Genomic DNA, 23948 nt, shown 5'->3' on the forward strand with positions numbered 1-23948 from the left:
TTAATATAGAAGTTGTGTGACTTAATCCCTATATATGGTCCAAATCCTGTGCTGGTTCAAATCCTGTGCCAGCCCATATCCATGACACAAATCTTCCAACTGCTCCTTTGGGCTTTGAGGTACTCGGAGACTGCTCTAATGCTGCTCTAATCCCACTCCAGCTTCCCTTGCCCCAGTGGGTGCACAGTTAGGTTATTTAGTAGTTTGCACGTAAGGAGTCCATTACTTACCTGTAAACTAGGACCAGGGTCTGTGTCATTAAGAAAACTTGCAAAGAGACAGTAGGGAGCAGAGCTATGCAAAATGAATTTTACTTCTGGCAAACTCAGCAAAAATTCATATTTTCACTTACTGCTTTCAAAAAATAAAAAACAAAATACAATAATAAAGGGAAAAATGATGTTTTTCCCCAATGTGCTTCTCTTGTCAAAGATCTCAGCAAGTCTTATAAAGTCTTCCAGCATATGTTGGTTCAGGCTGGAAGAAAATGATTTATTTTTAAAGAAAGCTTTTTGGGTGGGAGTTTGTACCCCTGTATGCCACCTTTTTATCCTCGAGACAGTTGAATTCCTGATAAATTGGTGTGTCCTGCTGTCTATCCTTCTAGTGATCTACCTGAGGTGGATGTGATTAAAACTCCCAGCAGTCACTAGAGATGTTCTCAGCAGCTTCAATGATTTTTATTTAAATGAGTGTTTGTTCAAGTATTCCAATGAAGTTAATTGAGGCTGAAGGGTAGCCATGTAGCTATTGCAAATTATAAACAACTCATTTTTTTGGCCCACCACTAGCTAGACTAATACTATCCAACACCTGGCTACCTGAAGCAGGAATTTCAGAAGGATGGTACAAGGAAAATGTTTTTCCAGCCAAGATCTATAAGGCCCAAAATTCTTCAATAAAAGATGCTTCATGAACTCCTTACAGCAGGAGGTGCTGTGGTTATGATGCAGAATCTTGGGTAAGAGGTGTTGTATTTAGGAAAAAGGCTTGGGGATCTGTATGTAGTTATCTGCTCATAATAAGTTCCTTTAACAAGTTCCTTCTTTGATTTGTATGTGAGATTTTATGATTAAATGTCGAGGATGTCCAGTATACATATATGTTACATGTTAGCTGTAAGTCCTTTCTAAACATTCAGCTTTCAGTATAAAATCCACTCTCACATCACTCGCTATCACTTTAAAAATGCAACAGATTCTTACATGTTCTACTCCAGTGGGCAACCACATGAAAGAAGTTGGGGGCCCAGTCACTGGAAATGTACTAGTCCTAATGCCAGACAGAATGACCACAAACAGGATAGTGTGAGGGAGCAGGAATCATCTCCCTCATTCCATCCCCAGCAATTGCACTGTTCATAGGTGCAATTTTGGATTCACTCAGTGAAGAAAACTCACATGGCTACTTCTGAAGCTTTAAAAGCTTTGTTTCTCTTGGTGGTGCTTTTATGGCTTCAAAATAGTCCACAAACTTTCATGCCTCTGACAAGCAATTCTAGAGGCATCCCACAAATTCTGTAAAATTCTGGAGCTTGCCGTGCAGGCCCAACCTCAGTGTAGTCTGACTGAACCATACTTTACTCAAAAAAGAAGAGGAGTACTTGTACTCCTCTTCTTTTTTGCGAATACAGACTAACATGGCTGCTACTCTGAAACCATACTTTACTCATTGAATCAGGAACACACTCTTCAGTCTCTCAGCCAAATAGTGAATTCTTAATTTACTGTATCTCCTCTACTGAATTCTAATAAAACCTTTAAGAGTGGGGCTAATGGCTGTGGGGATTGGTAACAGGAATTGATAGTTTTGTCACTTCTCAGGTGCTCAGCCTCAGGAGTTGTTCTGAATTTCACTACTGCCCACAGCTCTATTTCTGCAGAATTTAAGCTTTCATTTTTTAAAAAGGACAATATTAGAAATTGAAGGCCTAAGGTATCTAAACTGCTTATACGGTCCCCATTACAGTAGTATCTGGGCACCTTATAATCTTTAATGTATTTATCCTCACAACACCTCTATAAAGTATGGAAGTTTTACAGATGTGGCACAGAGAGACAAAGTTTCAGGTTCTCAAAGGTATTTAACTCCCTAAGTCTTTGTCTACACAGTAATTAAATAGCTATGGCTGGCCTGGTTCAGCTTATGCCAGCTCATGGGACTGTAAAATTGCTGGGTAGACAATCTGGCTTGGGTTGGATTCTGTGTAGATATTCTGACTCTGGATCCCACAGCAGGGGGGGAAGGTCCCAGAGCTTGGGCTCCAGCCCAAGTCCTAAAGTCTAGACAGCAATTTTTAGCCCTGCAGTCCGAGCCTGTGAGCCTGAGTCAGCTGACCCAGGCCAGCTGCAGCTGTGCTGTGGGTCTTTTATTCCAGTGTAGATGTACACTTTGTAACTTTCCCAAGGTCACATAGAAAGGCTGGGGCACAGCAGCGAATTGAACCCAGGTCTCGTTCCCAGGTCCCTAACCAATGGATCATAATTCCGCTCTATCCTTCCTCTAAGTAAGGCACCCAAATACTAATATAACCTGATTTTCAGAATGCTTGGCACTTCTAGAAATCAGGCCACTTTCATGTAGGTACATAACAGATGTGAAAGTTATGGCCAAAGTTCCTAGTGCTGAGAGTTTGAAGAAAACTCTTCATATGTGAACTGATTTAGGACTGTCTGCCTGTATCTCCAGACCCAGAAGTAATGGCTCTGAAAGCTTTGTGAACTGTACCCCTTCATCACAATGGGGTGTTGACTCTGAAACCTAATGATGATTTAATGTCAACATTATTAACTATATTATTATTGATAATTTTAGCAGAAATATCTAGCTAATCTGGGATTGTGGACAGATTATGGGGTCAGAGATGGTGTCTGAGTACAGTGCCATCATCTTTTATTATCTTTCCTGCACCTGCTCTAATTTTTCAACTATTGTAACCATTTCCTCCTGCAGGGAGTTGGATGGAACTTCAGTGAAGTTACTGAAATTAGTAAAAATTGTTGAAATTGTGAGGAAAAAAATAACATTTCTGTGACCCGCTTGACACAGTTCTTTAGACAGGAGCCTTTCATATCTAGGTCACTGATATAAATGCAGGCCAGGGTAGTAATGACTGAAAAGCATTACCATCTGATGGCCATTCATGGGCCATGGGAATTGCATGTGCAGTCTCAGTTCATCTCTAATACACAGCTATCTACAGATATCCAGTATGAGTGATTGGCACCCTTTTTGGCTGTCTCAACACATATGCTAATGAGTTAATGGGCATGCAGAATGAAGTACCTCTCAGCTTTAGGGGTAGTCCCTCCAGAACAGTGCTGAAGCACATTGGTAGCACCTTGTGGGGAAGCTGTCTTTGCTGTACCCATTCTGTGGGTAAATAGAAGACTCCAGTCTTGAGATATGACAATTCTGCACTGACTGTCTCTTTGTTCTATTTGAACAGTCCCTGTCACAATGGGGCCTGGCCTCTAGAAGCTACTGTAGCACAAATAAATAAATTAAATAAACTGACTATAAATATTTTAAAAGAAAAGGGGGAAAAGCTATGAGTAGGATACTAAATGCAATGTAGAGTAAACTTAAAAAACAAACCAACCCTCTACTTGGTAGTCAGACCTTTCTATACAAAAAAGCATGTGAAATGCTAACTTTGCATTACAGTATATTGATCCTGATTTCTGATATCCTAGCTATTAAAAGACTAGCGTATATGATCAGTGAATTCCTATCACATAAAGAACTCTTTCATGCCAATAATTTGGCTGTAGCTTTAGATAACATTTATTGCAAGCTTCAATATGTTTGTTTGTTTGTTTGTTTTCTATTAAAAAGTACATGAATTGGAAGGCAATTTAGATCTCAGTGCCTCCTTTTCAGCATTGTGTAAACATATGTAATTAGCCTTGTATTTATCTGCATTAGTATCATTAGAATTGAAAACCCATTTTAATCTGGATTCTGTTCTCTTCTCAATGTCAGCCTGTTTCTGGACCGGTACAGAGCTAGCCTTGTTGATGCAATAAAGAGATTACTCCAACCCAGTGTAAGTATGTTTCTATTTTCTCCTGAACACTGGCTTCAGAATAATTAGTCTGTGCACAATGATTGAGGGAGTAATGGAATGGCAGGATTAATGTCATGTAATACTTTAATACTTATTATGTCCAACTTCAATTGAGTCTTCTAATCTATCAGATTCTTTCCTAATCATAAACTAGGAAACTTCTTATACTTGGCCTTCTGATAAGGAACACAGTGGGTAGTAAAATAAATGAAACCGCTTCAAAGATAGCATGAGATTATTTTTATCAAAGTGTTTCTTGAGTATTTTCCTTTGATAACAATGTCTTCATATTAAAGTAAAAGTATAATATTGAAAGTTTTTATGTTAGCTTCTGTCATTTATAATCCCTTCAAGAGTAACCTTTGCCACTGTGTATATATTTATTGTGAAGGAACATTTTTCTTTTCATTTCTGTTTATATTAAATGAATAAAACCCTTAAATATATCTATAGCACACAACTTGTTTTCTTCATGAAATAAGCCATGTATTTACATATTATAAATGTTAGGGAAAATTAAAGCGAGGCACTGTATGAAATGCTACACACATTTCTATATTTCTTTATGTGGGTGAGGAAATTGCTCTGTATATATAAAAGCTTAGTCTACCACGCTGTTATATTAAACTAGGAAGACCTAGAATCAAAAGGAGGAATTAATATGCATATACTTAAAACAAACTTTAATCTCAAGAATTAAAAGCCCCAATTCTACAATATAAAATATATATGGTGAATGCTTTCCATAGGCATTCAAAACATGATCTAACTGCTTGCATTTAACATGCTAATCTTCCATAAGGGAAACCTCCCATTTTAACATGAAAACCAATACATGTGAACAAGGCTTTTTCTAAACTGTATTTTAAAAACTCTATTCTGCTTATTTTTTCATATTATAAACAATTTCCTCTATTAAAAAATAGACACAGACAAAAACCTGATAAGACATAAGAAAGTGAATAATTTTAGTACCGTAAGTAATCCCATTCACGTCTAAGAGTGACTGGGGTTCTATTCTTGGCTTTGTCACAGACTTCCTCAGTGACCTAGGGCAAGTCACTTCGGACTAAATCGTTGTACTGCATGTAAACCAGTGGGGCTGTGTGTCCAGGAGCAAAGGAGGAATGTGATCACAGTGAAACCATTGGACTGGTTGTAATATGAGCACTCTCTACCTAGTGAGGCCAGATCTGTTGGTGGAATGGAAGGACCATTGCTTTGTCCTCTCCCTTCCCCTTCTGGGAAAGCTAGCATTGCTAGCCTTAGTGTCTGGTCCCTGCATGGGTGTACAAAGTAAGGGGCAGGAGCTCTTTTTTCGCTGCTTCCCTAGGTGCTGGTCACAGTGTATCCCTTAACCTCTCTCTTTGTGTCTCAGTTTCTTATGTATAACATTGGGATAACGCTACTTACCTCAAAGGGATGTTGTGAGGTTTAACTCATGATGGGTCCAGTTCAGCAAAGCATTTAAGCATGTACTTAACCCCATTCCTGTTCAGCAAAGCACTTACGTGAAATCTCAAATTCCATTGAGCCAATGGGACTTTTACACATGCTGAATAGGGAAGAACAGAAGCATGTGCTTACGTGCTTGACTTAGTCATCATTCTAAACAATGTTATTTACATGAAAAGAAAAACAAAATGAACAATTAATTCTTTCATCAGTTATAATAGCCCTAAAATATGTAGTTTCATCAGCATTGTAATCCTAAAATTCTTTCCTCAGTATTGTAGCCCTAAAATATAAGTCTTATGCACAAGCTACAATGGCATTTCACAGGTTTTCTTTAAGTTCAGTATTACCCTTTCTCTTAAGTCCCTTAAATTAATTAGTCTGTTTCAACCAAGAAGACCACCATATCCTTATAGTTTATGTGTGGCCAAGCTGATAGAGACTCAAGCCAGAATTACATCAACACGGAAAAAAAGAACCATCTTTAATAGCGTCCAGGTGAACTAGCAGCACACATCAGAGATGCAAGAGTTTCATGTTGTATGTTAAGCCATGTATCATCACATTATTCCTTCTATAACTTGTAATAAAGGACTTCAGGGAGAATAATGGACAATAAAGCTAAAATGAAAATTGAGGTAAGCACAAAATATGGGTATCCCTATTAAGCTGACTGATGGGGGAATTCAGCATAAGCAATAAATCCTAATTTACCTTTTAGAAAAAGTATTTTCCCTCCATTTGTGAAATCCCCTGGGACTTCCTGGTTCATTAAACACATTCCAACACATCCTCATTCTTTGATAATACTTATATTAGAAGATTCATGGTATCAGTCATTCACAGAATGATGCATTCTGGGACAAATTTAATATTGTCAAGAAATATCAGCAGATTCCATGGCGTGGGAAGGAGAATCTTTAAAAAAAATCCGTAGTTTTTGGATGATAAAACATGTAGACTAACATAAACCATAAACTCTCACAAAAATTATTTCCCATACTTGGATCCAGATGGTAGTTCCTTTTGTCTATTTGGAAATGAGAAACTACAATGAAGAGTCATAGATAAGGCACAAGGGCACATAATAATTATACAATAAATTATTTCCTTGCTGTTGGAATTCAGTTATAAGAAGGACATTCTGTACATTGTAACAGAGGGAAAACCAGAAACAAATTTGAGAAGGAGTTTGATCAGCAAATTGCGTTGCATAAAGCATTGCTACATATTTTATAACCAACTTCTCATTAATAATAGAATACTTCACAAATGGCTGTGTGACACCAATTCCTTAGCAACACGGATGTCAGGCACTGGAAGCCAAGGATGTAATGTAAACTGGCATTATTCATACTTAAATACTATCTTTAAACTGCAACCAACAGGTTGTCTTTCAAATTCTGATTTAGAGGGCTTGGGTATAAGTAGGGTACACCAAGAAAAGCTACAGATTTATGGGTGCTGCAATATTGAAAAGCCAAAGAACCTGCATTGCTGCAGAATTGTTAAGAATTCAGGAATCTTGTAGAATTTATGATATTTTACTTCAGAAACTAACCACAACTTACTGCATGATTTCAACCCCCCTGGTTATCTCTAAAAACACTGTGAATGTAAATGAATTAACTCGGGGCATAATTCTTCTTTATACTAAGGTTACTTTGCACTATTCTGGCAGTGTAAAGTGGCCATAAATTACATTTACACTCACTTTAAAGCTCTTTAGCAGTGCCAGAGCAGTGTAAAGTGGTCACTGTGTGACTGAGAATTAGGATATGTCTATACTTAAAATGCTACAGTGGCTGTAGTCAACCTACCCAGAAGATGATAGCTAGCTCAAGGGAAGAATTTTTCCATTGACCTTGCACTGTCTACACCAGGGGTTAGGTCTGCATAGTTGCATCTCTCAGGGGTGTGGATTTTTCGCACCCAAGAGATATAGCTTTCCTGATGTTAGTTTGCAGTGTAGACTAGCCCGTAGGCTCTCAGTTTTTATGTTGTCAAATTTCTTTTGAATGGATAGGTTCTAATTTAATGCCAATAAATGGCTTTATTTTACCACTTTTTTTTGCTTGCATTGAAATATGTTTTTAATTTCACTGTCAGAACATTTATTTATTTGTAAATTTCCTTAATAACATAGCAGTTATTTAGGCTCTGATCCAGCAATGGTCTGTTCCTGTGGAGCCCCAGTGAAGTCCATGGAACTCTATGTCAATGTAAGGTTCTGCCTGAACAGAGCAGGTAGGCTTGGGGCCTTAATAACTAGTGACAAATAAACCAGTAATTAGTTACAGGGAGTCATCTTGAAAATCACACCTCTGTTTTTATCTGCTTGCATTACAGTAACACCTAAAATCATTATTACTGAAAGAGATTAGAGAGGCGGAAGTATTTTTTCAATTTTTTCAATTTTTCACTTCTTGCATTTGCTAGCATTTTGGTCCTAATTTAGGAAAACATTTAAGCAAGTGCTTAACTTTAAACACACTTCTTGAATTGGGGTCTTTGCATCTAACCAATTTCCCTTCTTCCCCTATATGATCAGTCAATTCCCATTGTTGTTTTTGTTTTGGAACAGCAGAGAGAAAAACATTTTTTTTTTAAATTAGCAGGACGGCTCAGGTCATTTTATCTAAAGCTACTTTTTAACCCATTTTTTTAAGTTGCCTAGATTTCAAGATTGTAGTGTCCTTTTAATAGACCAAAGAACAAAGTTGTTATTGGTCTAACAAAGCAATTAACCACAATACCTACTTGTTTTGAAGGGATTATTCTATAATTATATATTCTATAGGATTATAATTAGGATTATAATCCTAATCAATGATTCGTTGTAGCATTTATCAGTTAAGGACCAGATGTTCAGCTAGAGTAAATTGGGATGGACCCATTGAAATCAATTGAGCTATCCTGATTTACACCAGGGGAAGCTTTGGCCTGAAAAGTCAAATGTACCATGATTTAGATAAAATGTCATTCACATTTTTGAAGTTTTAATGTATGGTACAACTTTTCAACCCAATTCAGATAGGTTTTTAATATGGTGTTCAGTTCTAGTATGTTCATTCTAATATTTTTTTTGGATTTAATTTGAAAGGGATTAGTCAACATAGAATGTGAAAGGAATGTCTTCATAGAATCCTGAGTCTAATTTTAAACTGTACTGATAAATTATTGTGTGAGTATTGCATTCTCATAAAAATTTCTGGAGTGTGGGCTGAGGGAAACAGTATGTTGGGGTCTGGCTCTGGCCAATCCTCCATACAAGAGGTTCCGCCTTTCTTTCCATGTGCCAGCTAGCCTGTTCTGCGGTCAGCAGGCTCAGACCCTGAGTGGAGGAAGTGCTTTGCAAACAGTACCCAATGGTGAAGGACCTCAAGAAGATAAGAAGTTCCAAAGGGTGTCCTGTCTTCTGTAACATGGAGAATTATCAGGGTGGGAAGATCTTCAGTTGAAAACCCCCCCTTAAGAGAAGACTATTTAAATGTGTGATATTGACGAGCGTCATGTGATGCTAAAATGTTAGGAAGGTTTGGCACATTTCACTCTGATTGTGCATTTCCTTTTGTTTAATGTTTTACATCACAATCTAGGCTCATATTCTGATCTAAACTTTGCCAGGGCAATTCCACTGACTTTCTCTGCACCCAGTTACACCTTATTATTAGTCATGGAATAATAGAAAAAGTTTAAAAAGACTTCTTAGGTTTACTAGCCCATCTCTTTGCCGATTTAGGATTATTCCTTACAGTACATTTTCTAGTGCACTGTCAGATCTAATATGAACTCTCTCCAGAGTTGGGGCAGTCACTCCTTAATTTAGGAGACTATTTACTGTTTTGTAGACCTCACTGTGAGGATGTTTCCTTGATATCTGACCTAAACATTCCTTTTCCTAATTTCATCCCCTTATTCCTACTTATGCTAAATAATTCCCTCCTTAGTATTTACACCCTTTAAATATTTGTAGACTTCGTTCTTATTCATCTTAGTTGTCATATAGCCTAGCTAACTATTTATCGGTCCCTCCAGCCGTTACCCTCACCACCACTACACCCTCTCTTCCGAACTCCTTCGAGTTTCTGGTAATGTGGTTCCCAGAACAAAATCCAGTATCTGGGTTGACTAGAGTTGTAGAAAAAAAGGAAGAATAGTCTCAGGGCACTAGCCTAGTCCATAGGAGACCTGAAGTCAAGTCCTTGCTCTGCCACAGACTTCATGTGTGACTTTGGGCAGGTCACCTCGGCTCTCTGTGCTTCAGTTCCCCCCTCTGTAAAATGGGAATATCTTAGGGTGTTAGAGGATAAATACATTAGAGAATGTGAGGTGCCACATAGGTACTTTAGCTGTCTTGATAGATAGAAACTTCATTTCCATGATGTGCTGTCTCTGAATATGTGTTTATACATCCCAAAGTTACATGAGCCACATTACACTGCAAGCACATATCTAATTTGATGTCCACTATCACCATTAAGTATCTTTCAGTGTTACAGCTTTACAGGATCCTTCCATTCTCTTAAGTTGTTCTGACCACTTTTTCCCCAGACATACTAGCATACATTTCTCAAGCTGACTATCAATTTGTTATGTCCTGTTCATTTTTCTGACTTATCTAGATCTCCATTTATTATTTCTTTGTCTCCTTGGTGATTACTGCACCCATCTCTCCATTTAGCATCATCTGTGAATTTCATTAACATGCTCTTTAACCTCCCATTAGTATCAATGTCAAATAAAACAGGACCTACCACTGAACCTTGTGGCACCCAAGTAAATAGCTTCTTTCAGTTCAATACATTGTTGTTTAATGTTAACATTTGTTTAGAGTGATTCAGCCAGTTTTCATTCCATGTGACGGAATTCATATTGAATTAATTTTGCAAGCAAGATTTCAAGAGATGCTTTAGCAAGTGCCATAGCCTCTAGACTAAAATTTAGTGTTGCTGTGGGGGCGGAGGAAGAGAGTCTAACATCCATCATCAGAGTAAAGTCTTGTGTGTTCTCTTCCTACAAAAGGATGAACAAAAATTTAGTTAATGGACCTTCTCATATTGCCTGGACATGAAAAATGGCCAGCTCGTCTTGAATGATTCAAATTTCTATGCATGAATATTTTTGTTGGCAGTTTTGTTGTAGTCTTGTTGGTCCAGGATATTAGACATAAAGTGAGTGAGGTAATATTTTTAATTGGACCAAGCTCTTGAGCTTACACAGAGCTCTTCTTCAGGTCTGGGAAAGGTCCTGGGGACTAGAGATCCTTTCCCAGATCTGAAAAAGAGCTCTATGTAAGCTTGAAAGTTTGCTGCTTTCACCCACAAAAGTTGGTACAATTAAAGATATTACCTCACCAATCTTGTCTCTGTATAAACAGTGAGCTGTGTTTGAAATATGATTTGCAGATATTGGGCCAAATTGTTGAGGTGCACAGGTGATGTAAAGTACATATTTTTATACAAAGATTGAGTCTGATTGTCCTCTAACTTCTGCTGGTTTTACACTGTTGTAATTCCTAATTTACCCAGATATAAGAGAGACGAAAATCAATCCCGGTGTTTGTATGATGCCTTGCTAAATCAAACAGATGGATTTTGCAATGTATGTATGTGATAAATGATTTTTCTGTGTTTTATTTAAATAACAAGAGTAACAAATATTGTGTGAAAAGGATCAAACTTATTGCAATTGGCCATTTTCGGATTAAAATGTTTATTTGCGGCCTTCTATTTTGCAGCCCTTTAATCAGAGAAATCATGCACATTCTGAACAGTTAGTTTTATGAATAAAATATAAATGCTTTTCCCAGGGAAAAATTACTTTTTCAGCAGGAATATATTAAAAGATTAGTCAGGGGTATGTTATATCTGGTTCCCTTCCAATTTTAAAAATGTGTAAATTCTCTTTTTAATGTTCTAGGGGAAAGCAATGGTATTTGCTCCACTCAGAGGGAATACTTTAAACCAGTTTTGCAATCTAGCTGAAAAAGCTGGTTTCTCTGTCCAAAGACATGAAAATTATGATGAACATATTTCGAACTTCCACTCCAAGGTTAGTTTTCTGCTTGTGTTAGATAACACTTTAATCCGCATTGCATTTTGAAGAGATCATGGTCCTTTTGGCAGGTAACCCAAATGTTTGATTAAAGTACTCCTTAGGTGTGCTGTTTCTGAACAGCTATTTGGTATCTGATTATTTTGTGTGGTAGAACCATTCTTTATCTTTGCCTCTCTAAAAGAGTTTTACAGAAGCATCTCCTGTTTACCGTTTTTATATAAACAGTCTTTTCATTCAGAAGAGTCTAATTTATGGGATCCATTTCTTATTTTTATTTGTTGGTTAGTCACCTATATATATCTGGCAAACTAACATTTGCATTTAATAAAAATCCTGCAACTTTTAACTAGGTTAAATACTGAAATAAATAGGAGGTGAATGTCTAATTGTATCATATCATAACTTAAATCCTTATCTCTGGTTGCTTTATGGCTGGGTCAGTTGGCAGCTTCAAACTGCTAAATCTCATACAGAATTTCACAGTTGTGGGGTTATATGTCAGATCGAGGCACTACAAGATTTAGGTCAAAAGCACTTATCTGAGCGTGATTTCTAAGCTTGCTTACATAAAGCTACTGTTATCAGTCTCTTTTTTTTTTTTTATTATTTATAGGTGTAGGGTAATACAGGACACAGCAACAAAGGTATTTCATAAAAAACTTTTTAGGAATCTTATTTTCCAGTACACATGCAGCAGTGCTTATCAAAATCATATTATTACTAGCATTTTTTAGATCACTATTTCATACATTAAAGAAATCCACTTCGGTTGGCCCATTTGATCTCAGATATTACTTTTAACCCCTCACAGTTTTGCAAGTATTTCCCGTGCAAAATACAGGCCTTCTCAGAATTTAATCTTGATTTCCTTGTGGAAAAACAGCTAAATGCTTTGTTTTAGATATGTACCCCGCGCCATAACATAAGAATTAGATTATATTAGAAATATATATGCACATGATATTCTAAAGAAAAGGTCAAAGTATTTCCTTTAATTGTGTAATTTTCACATTAATAAACTTCTCCTGTCAAAACTGACTAGCTACATATACACAAAATCACATAATTTAACTAAATTGATGCAGTGGGCCTGATTATCCTCACACTTACATCAGCCTGTTTTACATCAGGCTGACTTACTGACTTCAGTGGAGTTACTCCTAATTTACATCAGCATCAATGAGAAAATCAGGCCCAGTATCATACTTCCCAGCCATCAACTAGGACTTTTTCTTCTGACGTCCCCTGGAAAGGGATGCAGTTTTTCTCCTGTTGTTTCATGGTGGGCATAGTTTTTCTCCCTTTGCTCCCTGCACCCAGATCTCCAGCCAGGACATCTGGGAGAAAGAGCTGTTGGTATCTTCACCCAGCAATTGTCTTACAAATGAAGTGACTCCCCCCCCCCATGAAATACAAACATATTTTCTCTCTCTTTCTTTTTCTTCTGGTGTGAGGAAAGAAAATCCTAGGGACATTTCACTGCATGGGCGCATTCTAATATGTGCTCCACCTCATGCCACAGGCTAGACACAAGAATAATATTTTGTTTATTATTATTTTTTAAATTATGGATGTCTTAACCTCATTTGAAAACATAAGAAATATAAACTTCCAAACTATTTTTTTGAATGCACTTCTTGCGTTGCACATTTTTGTGCTATTTAAGAGAGTGCCTCTTCAGTATTTGCTGATGTCCAAATCCTGATCTCGCTTTCTGTCATCATGATATCTAAGTACAAAATGCCTCTCTGCCAAAGGGCTTTGTGTAGGGAATTACATAACAGTTCAAGGATGAAATTCATCCTCCTCGCCTCTCTCTCTTGTCCCACCCCCATGTACTCATGCTCAAAATTGGAGGCAAGGCCGGGACCTGGCCAGGGCCACTGTGTCAGCCTGTAGATGGAGGTCTGGTGGATCCATGTAGTTCACCTTGAGACAAGGTCCACACCTCCTGCATGCACATGAGAGCCAGTATAGAGCTTGGCAATATGGTACAGAGAGAGCTGTGGAATCTTCCTTCAAGCCTCTTGGCTTTCCAAGGCTCCTAACTCAGTGGAAATGTGATATATCTGGTGCATTTCTGTCTTCCTTAAGCTCTGGGAGAGAGTGCAAAATTTGGCCCTAAGATAGCATTGTTTATCTTTTACAGTGGAGTAGTTACAAATAGCAAACAGATTTTTGCTTCCTTTTCATTCAAAGGACAAGAATATCAACTGCTTCGGGTTTCAGTGCTGCCTCTAGCAAGATGGTGCATCATGTCACCTGAGCAAATGGGAACATAGTCTCCTTGCATGCAATAAATGAAGGCAAACACAGTTACATTTCACAGAGTAGATACTGAAATGATAGTGTATAGTTATAAAATATAGTATGCAGTGGGCCAGATTCCCAGTTAGAGCTATGCTGATTTATATCAGCTGAGAGTAAGGCTTGGTTGTTTACTTTTCTAGTTTTTATAATCTAAGAAAACCTAAAATTCAGTGCTCATTTTCACACACAATATGGGTAAATCTCTGCCATAATTTAGATAAGACCATTAAAAAAAAGGTCCTGGAGGGTGTGGTAGATTAATAAGCATCTTCCTGAAGACAGAGTATATTATAGAGAAATGACAAGCCAGAAAAAAACTGTTAATTATCTCCATGTAAATCAAAAACACACTTTTTTTAAGAAGCAAACATTTTTGCAGACTATTGATCCAATAATTGAACTGATGTTCTTTTTGTCACTTGAACCTTTGTTGTAGTTACATTCACGCTTAAAAGTACAGTTTAAAAGTTTTGCATGGTTAGCAGAATCAGTTTTCTTCGCATGTGTCTCCTTCCAAACCTCATCTTTCCCAGGATGAGTTTGCTCCCAAATGAAGGATAGGCGTTTTCCTTCAGGCTTCATGTTATCCTCTTATCCCTACTGTTTTGGAATAGAGCGTAACCAGCTGGAGAACTGTAAGAAGCCTGATAATGCAGCTATTTTCTGCTGTCCCGTCTTAATCTTGTTACACAAATGGTCATGAAGAGATTCATGAATTTTAATTTTGCCCTCTGTATTAGTGCCTTATGTCACTCATACACAGCTGCCTTCTATGGGGAGTTGTTCACCCCTCCTCCTACAACAGGGTGAAAAATTAGTTACAATCTTGGCAGTAGAGCAAGTAACAAAAAAAAAAATCTCCACAGATTTAGGCAACCACCCATGAAGCTGATTAACAGTCAGTGATCAGGAGGAACAGCTTTGCCTCTTAAACTTTTCACCTCTCATTGTTAGCTGTGAAATTTTATTTCCGTTAAAAAGCAAGCCTGTAATCAAAACTGTGCCATTCTACATTTTATGCCAGTGCTTTAGTTAAATTGTACCCACATCATGGAATCAGCCTGTTCAGGAGGCAAACAGCATAAGGTAGGGGTATGTTTCTGAAACATTGTTTTTTAATTTGTACTTGCAAAGAAAGACAAATATTTTTTACCTATATTCAGGCTAGTTGGTACATAACTATGTCACCTTAATATTGAGAATATTAAGTACATAATTTATGTTCTATAATGATATGCCTTAGGAAAACTTAGGAAAAGTTAACTTTAAATGTGAATAAAAATATTCTCAGCCTTTTATACTATCTCATTTGCATGTAACTATATTTCAATCACTTTTCCCCCCAAAGTCTCAGGAGCTTTTCCTTCCTAGAAACTATATTGTTGTATATATAATGAAAACAGACTTGGAAAGGCTGTGACATCAGCTCAGGACATTATGTCAAAAGAATGGTCACATTGCACCTCTGCTTATCTATTCAAAATGCCACATTACAAGTGGTTGGTGCTTATAATCTGTATGGTGTGCTGTTGATAATTGTGGATACTGTAAAGGGTAAACAGTAAACAGTGGATACTGTAAAGGGTAAACTCCTGCTGCTGCTATTCACCCTCTAGGTCTGAGCATGTTACATCCAATTATGAGGTAAAGCATAATGCTACTAATAGCAGCTATATAATTTATTTCAGTCCTAGTAGGCACTGTTTTTGCCTACAAATTTGAAAAATTGTTTTATTCACAATTTGCTTTTTGTTCATTTGTACAAAAAGGTGCTTTTTCATTTCACAAAATTATAATAATTAATTGGGCACAGATGTGTGACCTTGGTAAATGGAATTACTCTTATGCTGCATAACATTTCATATTGAAACAGGTATTTTCAAACTGTTTTGTATGTGTTTTTAGTACTCTAACATACTGTGTTAACACTTATACTGTGTGACAGGTTATAATATATTTCTGTGTGGTTTTTTATTTATTTATTTAGCATCCCTGTCTATTCTGAGAGTTGAGGTGCATCTGGACTCTGATTGAATACTGTAACGGATCCTCTATGCTGGCCGCCAGAGGTCACTATAGAATCCAGGTTAAAAGTAGCATGGGGGCATATGGTTTCTGTCACATCCCCAAACAAGATTTATTTAGCCTATATATTACTTTGGGGGCTTTCCTGTATAGAGAATTCTTCATCCTATGTATTACTGTACTTGATATAGTTAAGTGGATCAGTTAACACAAAACTAGTCTAAAGGAAGTGCATAGAAATAGTAGTATTTACCTTTTCCTTCCTCCAGGAAATTATTCAGCTGTACTATCCTCCCCAAGTCTACATATATATTTGGGTGCTCCTCTTCCATTCCAACAAGTAAAAGAGAAAGATTCAAGAGAGAGAAATTAGCAGATGTATCCCATTCATTCTGCTTTTGTTAAAGAAAATCTGTTGACAAATTTTGCTGGATTTCTGTCTTAATGAAATAGTGGAGTTCATAAATGCTATGAATATGCATTCTGAATAAAATAATATAAATAAATTGAATAATTGAATTGAATTGAATATTGAATTTGCATTCTGAATAAAATGTATAGTTTGCTGGTGTAAAAGCTGCCAGGATACTGTGAAATTGATGAGTAATCCTGTGCAAACAAAGTGAACCACCTGTGGTAAAGTTAAAGATCTTGGGAAGCAGATTGTCATTACTTTACTTTAGTAATTATACTCAAACACTTTTTAGTAAAGTGGATTAGAATTTAAAGAATAGATCAGCTTTATGTTCCACTCTGAAAAAGGAAAAGTGTGTTAATTGCTCATGGACACTGAGACATGTCAGAGTTGAAGAATATGATATGAAAAGGACCTTTGGTGAAATAATTTTAGTAATTGTGTGACATAAACCAACTAAAATCCTTAATCCATTCCAAGGAGAAAAAAGGCATAACAATTTTGATTAAGAACAGTATTGATCTTTAATCTGGTATTTCTTATGTTTTTCTAATTTGTGTCAGTATTAAATGCACATTTTTGTATTTTCCCCCTTTGACATTGTATTTAAACAAATGATAAAAATTTAACTTTTTTTTACAAAACCTTATAAAAAGTAATATTTTGGGGAGAATTGTTTATGGGAGAATAGTTCGTTTATCAGTATAATATGTATTTATATATTTTAAATGTATTTACAAGAATAACTTTAGCTGAATAAGCCATTCTAGTCAACTGCCTGAATACACATTTATAATTAAAAAAATATTTTGAGTATTTATCAGAAGCGCTCACATAACCTAGCCCTAGCAGTGCAAATGGTTCTGCTCTAATTACTGGTGCTGCTATAATTCTGTATTAGTAAAAGAATTTTTGAATTGCACATCATTAATAAATAAAACCATCAGAAGCTGCATTATAGTCTTTAAAATGGCTTAGGCCCATATAAACCTTCCTGTTGTTTCAAGGTATTACAAGGGTCCCCAAACAGTTGGTGATCTTAAATACTAAATCTGCTGCAATACTGAGGCACTACAGGGTAGGTTAAGGATGAAGTTTCAGCCTTCATTCTGAATGTCCTTGCTTTGTGGATTTAAGTCAGACCCTAAATCGCATTTGAATCTGGTTTAATTAATTGAGTAATGAAGTAATTTGTGAATGTATAACTCAGACATTTTTATAAGCAACATGCCACTTTTTCTTCCTCAGTTGGGAAAAATGCACTTACAAACCTGTGATAACTATTTTGATATACAATCCTGTAACTGTGATAGTATTTGACATTAAGTTTTTTGGAGGTTTTAAGCTGTTTAATCAGTTATAATATTGTTCACACTAAGAAATATAGTTAGCTAAGAAGTAAACATCATTTTGTGTCAGTAGTTTAAAAATGTGTTAACACTGGTTTGCTTACTTGTTCCGTTTTTTATTTGCAGTTGAAAAAAGAAGAAAAAGATACATATGAAGAAAACATCCATTACCCCTTTCTTCTTGTTTTAACCAAACATGAATAGAAGACGAAAACATTTTTTTAAAAAGGACAAATGAAAGCTAATTATGTGTGTGTGATTTATTTTTCTGAGCGGCTATCATAAAATATAAGGAAAATTTGTTTCATTTATTGCAGTGAGGCTTTCTGTATGTAATTTTAGGAACTTATTTTTCTCAATTATATTTCCACCTTAAAAAAACGATATGCATATATTTACAAAGCTCTACAGCTAGTTTTCCTTCTCACTCATGCCTTTCAGCTTGCATGTTTGTTAATCTCTCTAAACATGATTTCTTTGTTTGTATTTGAAAACACATACATCATATGCTTTGTGGTTGTATTTGACCAGTTGAAAGTGCTAAAGCTTTCTCATTCAGTTAGCGAGCAAATAGTTTCCTCAAGATCTTTAAAAAGTGCACACATCACCTCATAGATTTTTCTTTTGCCTTTCTTGAATTTTCCCTGTTGATTTTTCTATCCATGCAAAATTGAAATGTTCTAACTTGTTTTGGTGATTTCTTTTTTTTTTTTTTTTTTGCAACAGGGTACTTTTTTCCACTGTAAATATATAAGAAATTATGCATCAGACAAAAGCCTCATAAACTGACCATTTGTCCTTTGGACACAATAGCTTGCCCAGCCCTCTGCTCCTCCTCTCCAATTATGTGTGATTAGTCTCAGTGTGTTGTGTCAAGAAGGGGGAGTGTGCTGAGTGCTTATTATCTGGTTAGGTACAAGAAGAGCACATTTAGGCTCTGACTATGAATGAAAAGTGAGCCTTTATCAGGACTAAAATCTAACTGCTGCTGTTCTACAAACCTCTCTTTAAAAATAGATCTTGTCCTAAGACATTCTGAACACTATGGCAACTAGGGAATTTTCTTTTAATGCAATCAAACAATCATCGTATTCAAACTGGGTGTGTATTGTGATATACTGTGGTTCACAATACACAATATTTTGTAAATGTTTAATATAGCACTGAGAGAGGACAGCTTTCCTACAGAGAAACATGATCATATTCATCTTTTCTAATGGTTTAATAAAATGTTCTAATGATTTCTTGAAATAGCAAGCTAGATCTTTAAGGAATCCTGCACAATCTCTTTAACCAAAACACTTTTAGAATGGTAAAAAACCCCAATCAGATACTTGGTATTGTTAAATGTGCAGTTTCCTATTGAAATACATTAAAACAATTACATCTGGTAAATTCTCTTCCTCTCATATTTAACAAACTGAGCTATATGTAAACCACTAGCTTATAGAAGTTCTTTTCTCTTCAGGACTATCCTCAAACAAATTTTTTCACCACCAGTTTGCATGTCCTTGTATTCAACACTTTTTATGCTCCATTAGAGCACCTAGATGGATCTCAGAAGGCATAGGTCAAGTTGCAGTTAGATCATACATTTCTTTCTCACAAAAACTTGAATTGCAATGCCAAGTGATGGGCTAACATCACAATAACAGCAATTTATTCCTCTTTTGATAAAACAGCAGTCTATTCTCCGTATTAGATAAAGACCAGGGGCAATGCAAACCAGCCATTTATCCTAGTAGTTCAGCAGTAGATCTCCTTTATGGATGTTGTGGGTTTCATGTTCAACTCTTGATAGAAAAATATTTTCTGATAAGAAATAAGGAGCATTTAGGAATAGTTAAAGGCTGTTGTAAAGATACTTTTCATCAGTTTTTGTTCTGTTTGGACATACAGCAAAGGTCATGTTTTCCCTAAAGAATGGATACAAGGAAATCTTTGTAACCAACAAAGAAAAGCCAAAGACATAGTGAAATATGAAAATATGTAAATCTGCCTTTGTAAGAAGGGCTTGAGAATATTCTCTACAATATAATCTAATAAAGACATATAGTTGCCAGAAATAAAACTATTGTCATTGGAAATGGCATATTTTGTTCTTTATTCCTCCAGGAAATTAGCAAGTTTACTAAAATGAACAGCTAGTTATTGCTTTTTTTAAAAAAAACTGTCTGTAGTGTTAGTACAAGCTGTTGCACTAGGTTCTGGCTATCTTCCTTTAAGAGTGTACTTGATGGAGTTTTACCAAAGAATGCATCTGGGGTTTGATTCTGCGAACACTTACACCCGGGAGCTCAAAAGTGAGTACAGCTACTCATGTGCCTAAAAGTTTATAGGATTGGGCCCCTAATTTGTAATTTTCCACTGATAATCAGTATTAGGTTAAATATTTGTTAATTTCAAAATCTGTACTATAAAAGTATACAGTTGGAGGGGTTTCTTGTGTGTGTATTTTAAGTATTGTTTTGTAAAAGACATCTCTCAGATTTACAGTCTTTAGAAGGTACCGTTGACTGGAAAAACTTTCTGATTTCTCAAATTTTAATAAAAAGGTAATGATTTTTTAATTAAGATGCTAAAGATCTCTGCTTAAAGAAAGTTATGTTCATAGGTCACCAAAAGAAGATTATTAAAAATAAATGTGTCAAAGTCCTGTGTGTGTCCTGCTTTAACTGCCGTCTATATGGACTCTGATACTCTGTGTATTTTTAATGTGATACAGATTGCTTCATTCTTTAAAGAAATATTAGGATTGCGTAAGTGATATTTGTAAGGCACTCTGAAGATGTTATCTTCTTTGGCAGCCAATGGGAATATTTTCCAGCTATACTGAAAGAAGGACAGGAGACACTTGATATAGTCTGGGACTACTCAGCAGATAAAAGTGTAGCTAACTATATGATCATTTCAACATCTACCTGGGAGGGCTTCTGCCAGCTCCTCTCTTTTTCCATCCAGGTCCCACAGCCTACGACCTTACCATCCCCCCGCCACCACTTGAACCAGAGTTAATGTGGGCTAAAAGTAAGGGGCTTGGATCCCAGTACCAGTCTTAGGAGCACCAACCCTCACCCCATTCCACTGTTTTAACCAGCACCTCCTTTAAGTCCTTTACCAGGACATTTATCTGGTCACTGTATCCCTTCCCTATGTAGTATCTGCACTGCACAGCCACCCCACACTTACATAGTGAGTTGCAAAATCATAGCCTAACTCTCTTCCCTACTTACCATAACAAAGACCTTCCTGAACCCACTGTGGGGAAGGTGAAAAAAGCCCCACTCCACCTTGGCCAATCTGGTGGTAAGGGAAAAATTCCTTCCTAGCCCATGGAGAAAGGAGCGGCGAGTGTGATGCCCATAGCAGGTCCTGACCACCTCCAAGAGGATGGAGGGTGGGTGCTGCTCCGCCTGACCTGGGAAAAAGGGGCTTCCCTCACCAGGCTTGCCCCTTTTCAACTCCAGTCCCTAGGGATGAGTCAGGGATGACCCATGCCCTCTTTTGCAGCAGCTTTTGAGCTTTGCTCCCCCTACCAGCCATAAAGCATGATTCCCTCTTCCCCAGCAAGCCAGAAAACTCCACCCTCACCCCCCATTTAAAGGTGCAGTGTGATCATTAGATTGATGTAAGTTTTCCTTTACATATATAATGAACTTCTGATGGAGATCGCTTCTTCCTCCGTAATCAGATTAAAATGACTACTTGTGATCCTCGTCATATCAGAATCCGTTGCAATGGGAATGTTATTGTATTCCCTGGCAGCCAGCTATAATCTTTAGACTATGAAATGCGAAAAGAAACAGCTGCTTACATGAAAGAAAAGTCCACTTCATTCAAAGTATGTAATATATCTGTATTTGCATAGGAAATCTTGAGCAGAGTACCTGAAAGAAGGGGTGCTGGAACAATTTGCATAGTGGGGGTGCTGAGAGCCATTGAACCAAACTGTAAACCTTGTATATGATGGAAACCACTTCAAACCAAGGGATGAGGCAGCACCTCCAGCACCCCTAGTTCCAGCACCTATGCGTGAAAGGTTATGATGCCAATCTTTTCATTAACATTTTGATAGAATGTAAAAATAAAGCTTTAAGGGAGGGAAGCAAATTTGTGAGGAAGGGTGGTCTTATGGATGAGGCACATGTCTCGGAGTCAAGAAACGTTATAACTGACACCAGCTTAGTTATAAAATTCCTGTGTGGCCTTGGGCGGGTCAAATAGGGTGGCCTGGCTGACATGCCTGTGTTGGGAGGGAAGGGGGAGTAAGACTTTGTGCAGCCTCTCTAGACCTTCAGCTTGGCAATTTATGGGTAAGCAAGTGCTTCATGCCGATTGCAGCTTCCCTTCACTGCTACATAGAGAAAAGCTTTCATTGTTCCTAAGGGCAGGGAGTAGGCAGAACCTTTAGTACACTTCCTCAGCATGCCAACCAGTACCACTAACTTAGCATGAGGGGGAAGCGACCGGTAGTAATCTGCTACTGGCCAAGGCCTTGAGCATTTCATCCTAAGCAAGAGAGTAGCAGCCATGTTCCTCCCCTTATATGGGGCAAATTGTAAATGCATGATATAGCCCTCATCTTTTGGTGCCTCCCACTTCTCATCTTTAAGAATGGGGAGTGAGGAGTGACTAAGTTGAATCAATTGTTGCTTCCAAAGTGCTTTAAGAACCTCAGGTGGAAGATGCTGTAGAAGTGATTATGTGGAGAGTAGCCATATCTGGTAGGTTTTTTTCCCCTCAGAATTGGCAGGGGCAGAATTTGTCATTGTATACTTGTTGATTCCGGTTTTAGATTCAATGGTTGATTAAGATAGCGACAGCTCTTCACTGCCATATTTCAACAGCCTGAGGCCTGTCCTAAATTGACCAACGTATTTTAACAGATTGACAAGGTTGGTTTCAAATGCTAGCTTTTGTTGTTTTTATTTGTGTTATGATAGCACCTACAGGTCCCAACCAAGAGTGGGGACCCATTGTGCTAGGCACTGTACAAACCTAAAGAGACAATCTGTACACTGACAAGTGCACAATCTAAATAAATAAAGGGTGAGAGAAAGAAAATATCATTATTCCCCATTTTGCAGTTGGGGGAGTTGAGGTACGTCGAGGTTAAGTGACTTGCCCAAAGCTACAGAGATCCAGGTGTATGACACAGCCCAGAATTGAACCCAGATTTTCTGAGTCCCACGGCTGTGTCTTAACCAGAATATTCCTTTCCTCTCTGACCAGTGTTTTTTTTCTTCCAACAGCTGAATGTAACAAACTTCCTAAAACATTTTTTTCATTTTAAAAACATTTAGCCCTTTCAAGCTTTTTGCTTAGTTAGCAGCTGGATTACTGCCAGAAAGCCTAACGCATTGTAAGGGCTGGATCAGCACTGGACATTTTCCATCTATGTCCAACAGGGACGCTGGATCTTCATTATCCTTCGTGAGTGTAATCTGTGTGGAAGATAGAGGGAAGATGCACAAACAGTAGTCCAGAAGGCATTCCACAGCCTGAGAAGATACATTTTAACTCATGAATCTAGATTAAACTCAACAGATGCAAAGGCCCCCAAACACAAAGAGCTGTTGTGGCCAACAACGGTGGAACAGCAACATTTGTTAGCATAGAACTTTAATAAATAACAAATATTTGAAAAAGAAATAAACTTACATTTGCTGAATTTTTCTGTTGATACTGATATTAAATCAATGCAATAACAATTGTAAAAGATGGCTTATTAAAACAAAACAAAAAGGGTGCTATGTGTTAGACATATGCCTCATTTAGCACTAAAATTTTGTTTCAGCATGTCAAGTTACTAGCAAAGAATAGATTTTAGCATTCTACTTGCTTCGTACCCTGATAGCACATGAATTCTAAGAGGCTGTTATTTTTTTTCTCTGACTTCAATTAATGTACTTTTAAAATGATTAAACATATCATGCTGTGACTTCTAAAATGTCAACAAGCTGTAAACTTGGGAGACAGGAATGTAATAAAATAGGTAATAGGAGATTCAATAGTTAATAGAAGCCCTGAAGTGTGAGTGTATACAGTAGCTCTATATTGGAAACTGTGCAAATGAAGATGGCTTAGTATTGCAAACTGAGGAAGAAAATTGTTTTTAATTAGCACCTTCATAAGAACTGCTGATTAATACTGTTTGGTTTGGTGAAAAGCTTTCAGCTGAGTAATTTGTACAGCCATTACAACAGTTTTGTTAGACCAGGACTCCTGTTGTTAAACACAAACAGCAGATGATAATGGTGGAAGA

General features: G+C 37.1%; 1 protein-coding gene across 1 annotated transcript in view; it reads left to right on the plus strand.

The window, feature by feature from the left end:
- CAMKMT (calmodulin-lysine N-methyltransferase) overlaps positions 1-20335 on the plus strand; it is a 335072-nt gene extending 314737 nt beyond the window's left edge. Inside the window, exons 9-11 of the mRNA XM_038395122.2 lie at positions 3985-4048; positions 11447-11578; positions 17810-20335. Coding sequence (XP_038251050.1) covers positions 3985-4048; positions 11447-11578; positions 17810-17887 — 274 coding nt within the window. The 3' untranslated portion in view covers positions 17888-20335. The remainder of the gene's footprint in view (positions 1-3984; positions 4049-11446; positions 11579-17809) is intronic.
- The last annotated feature ends 3613 nt before the right edge of the window (positions 20336-23948 follow it).

The sequence above is a fragment of the Dermochelys coriacea genome, chromosome 3 (genome assembly GCF_009764565.3).
Source record: "Dermochelys coriacea isolate rDerCor1 chromosome 3, rDerCor1.pri.v4, whole genome shotgun sequence".
Taxonomy (NCBI): Eukaryota; Metazoa; Chordata; order Testudines; family Dermochelyidae; genus Dermochelys; species Dermochelys coriacea.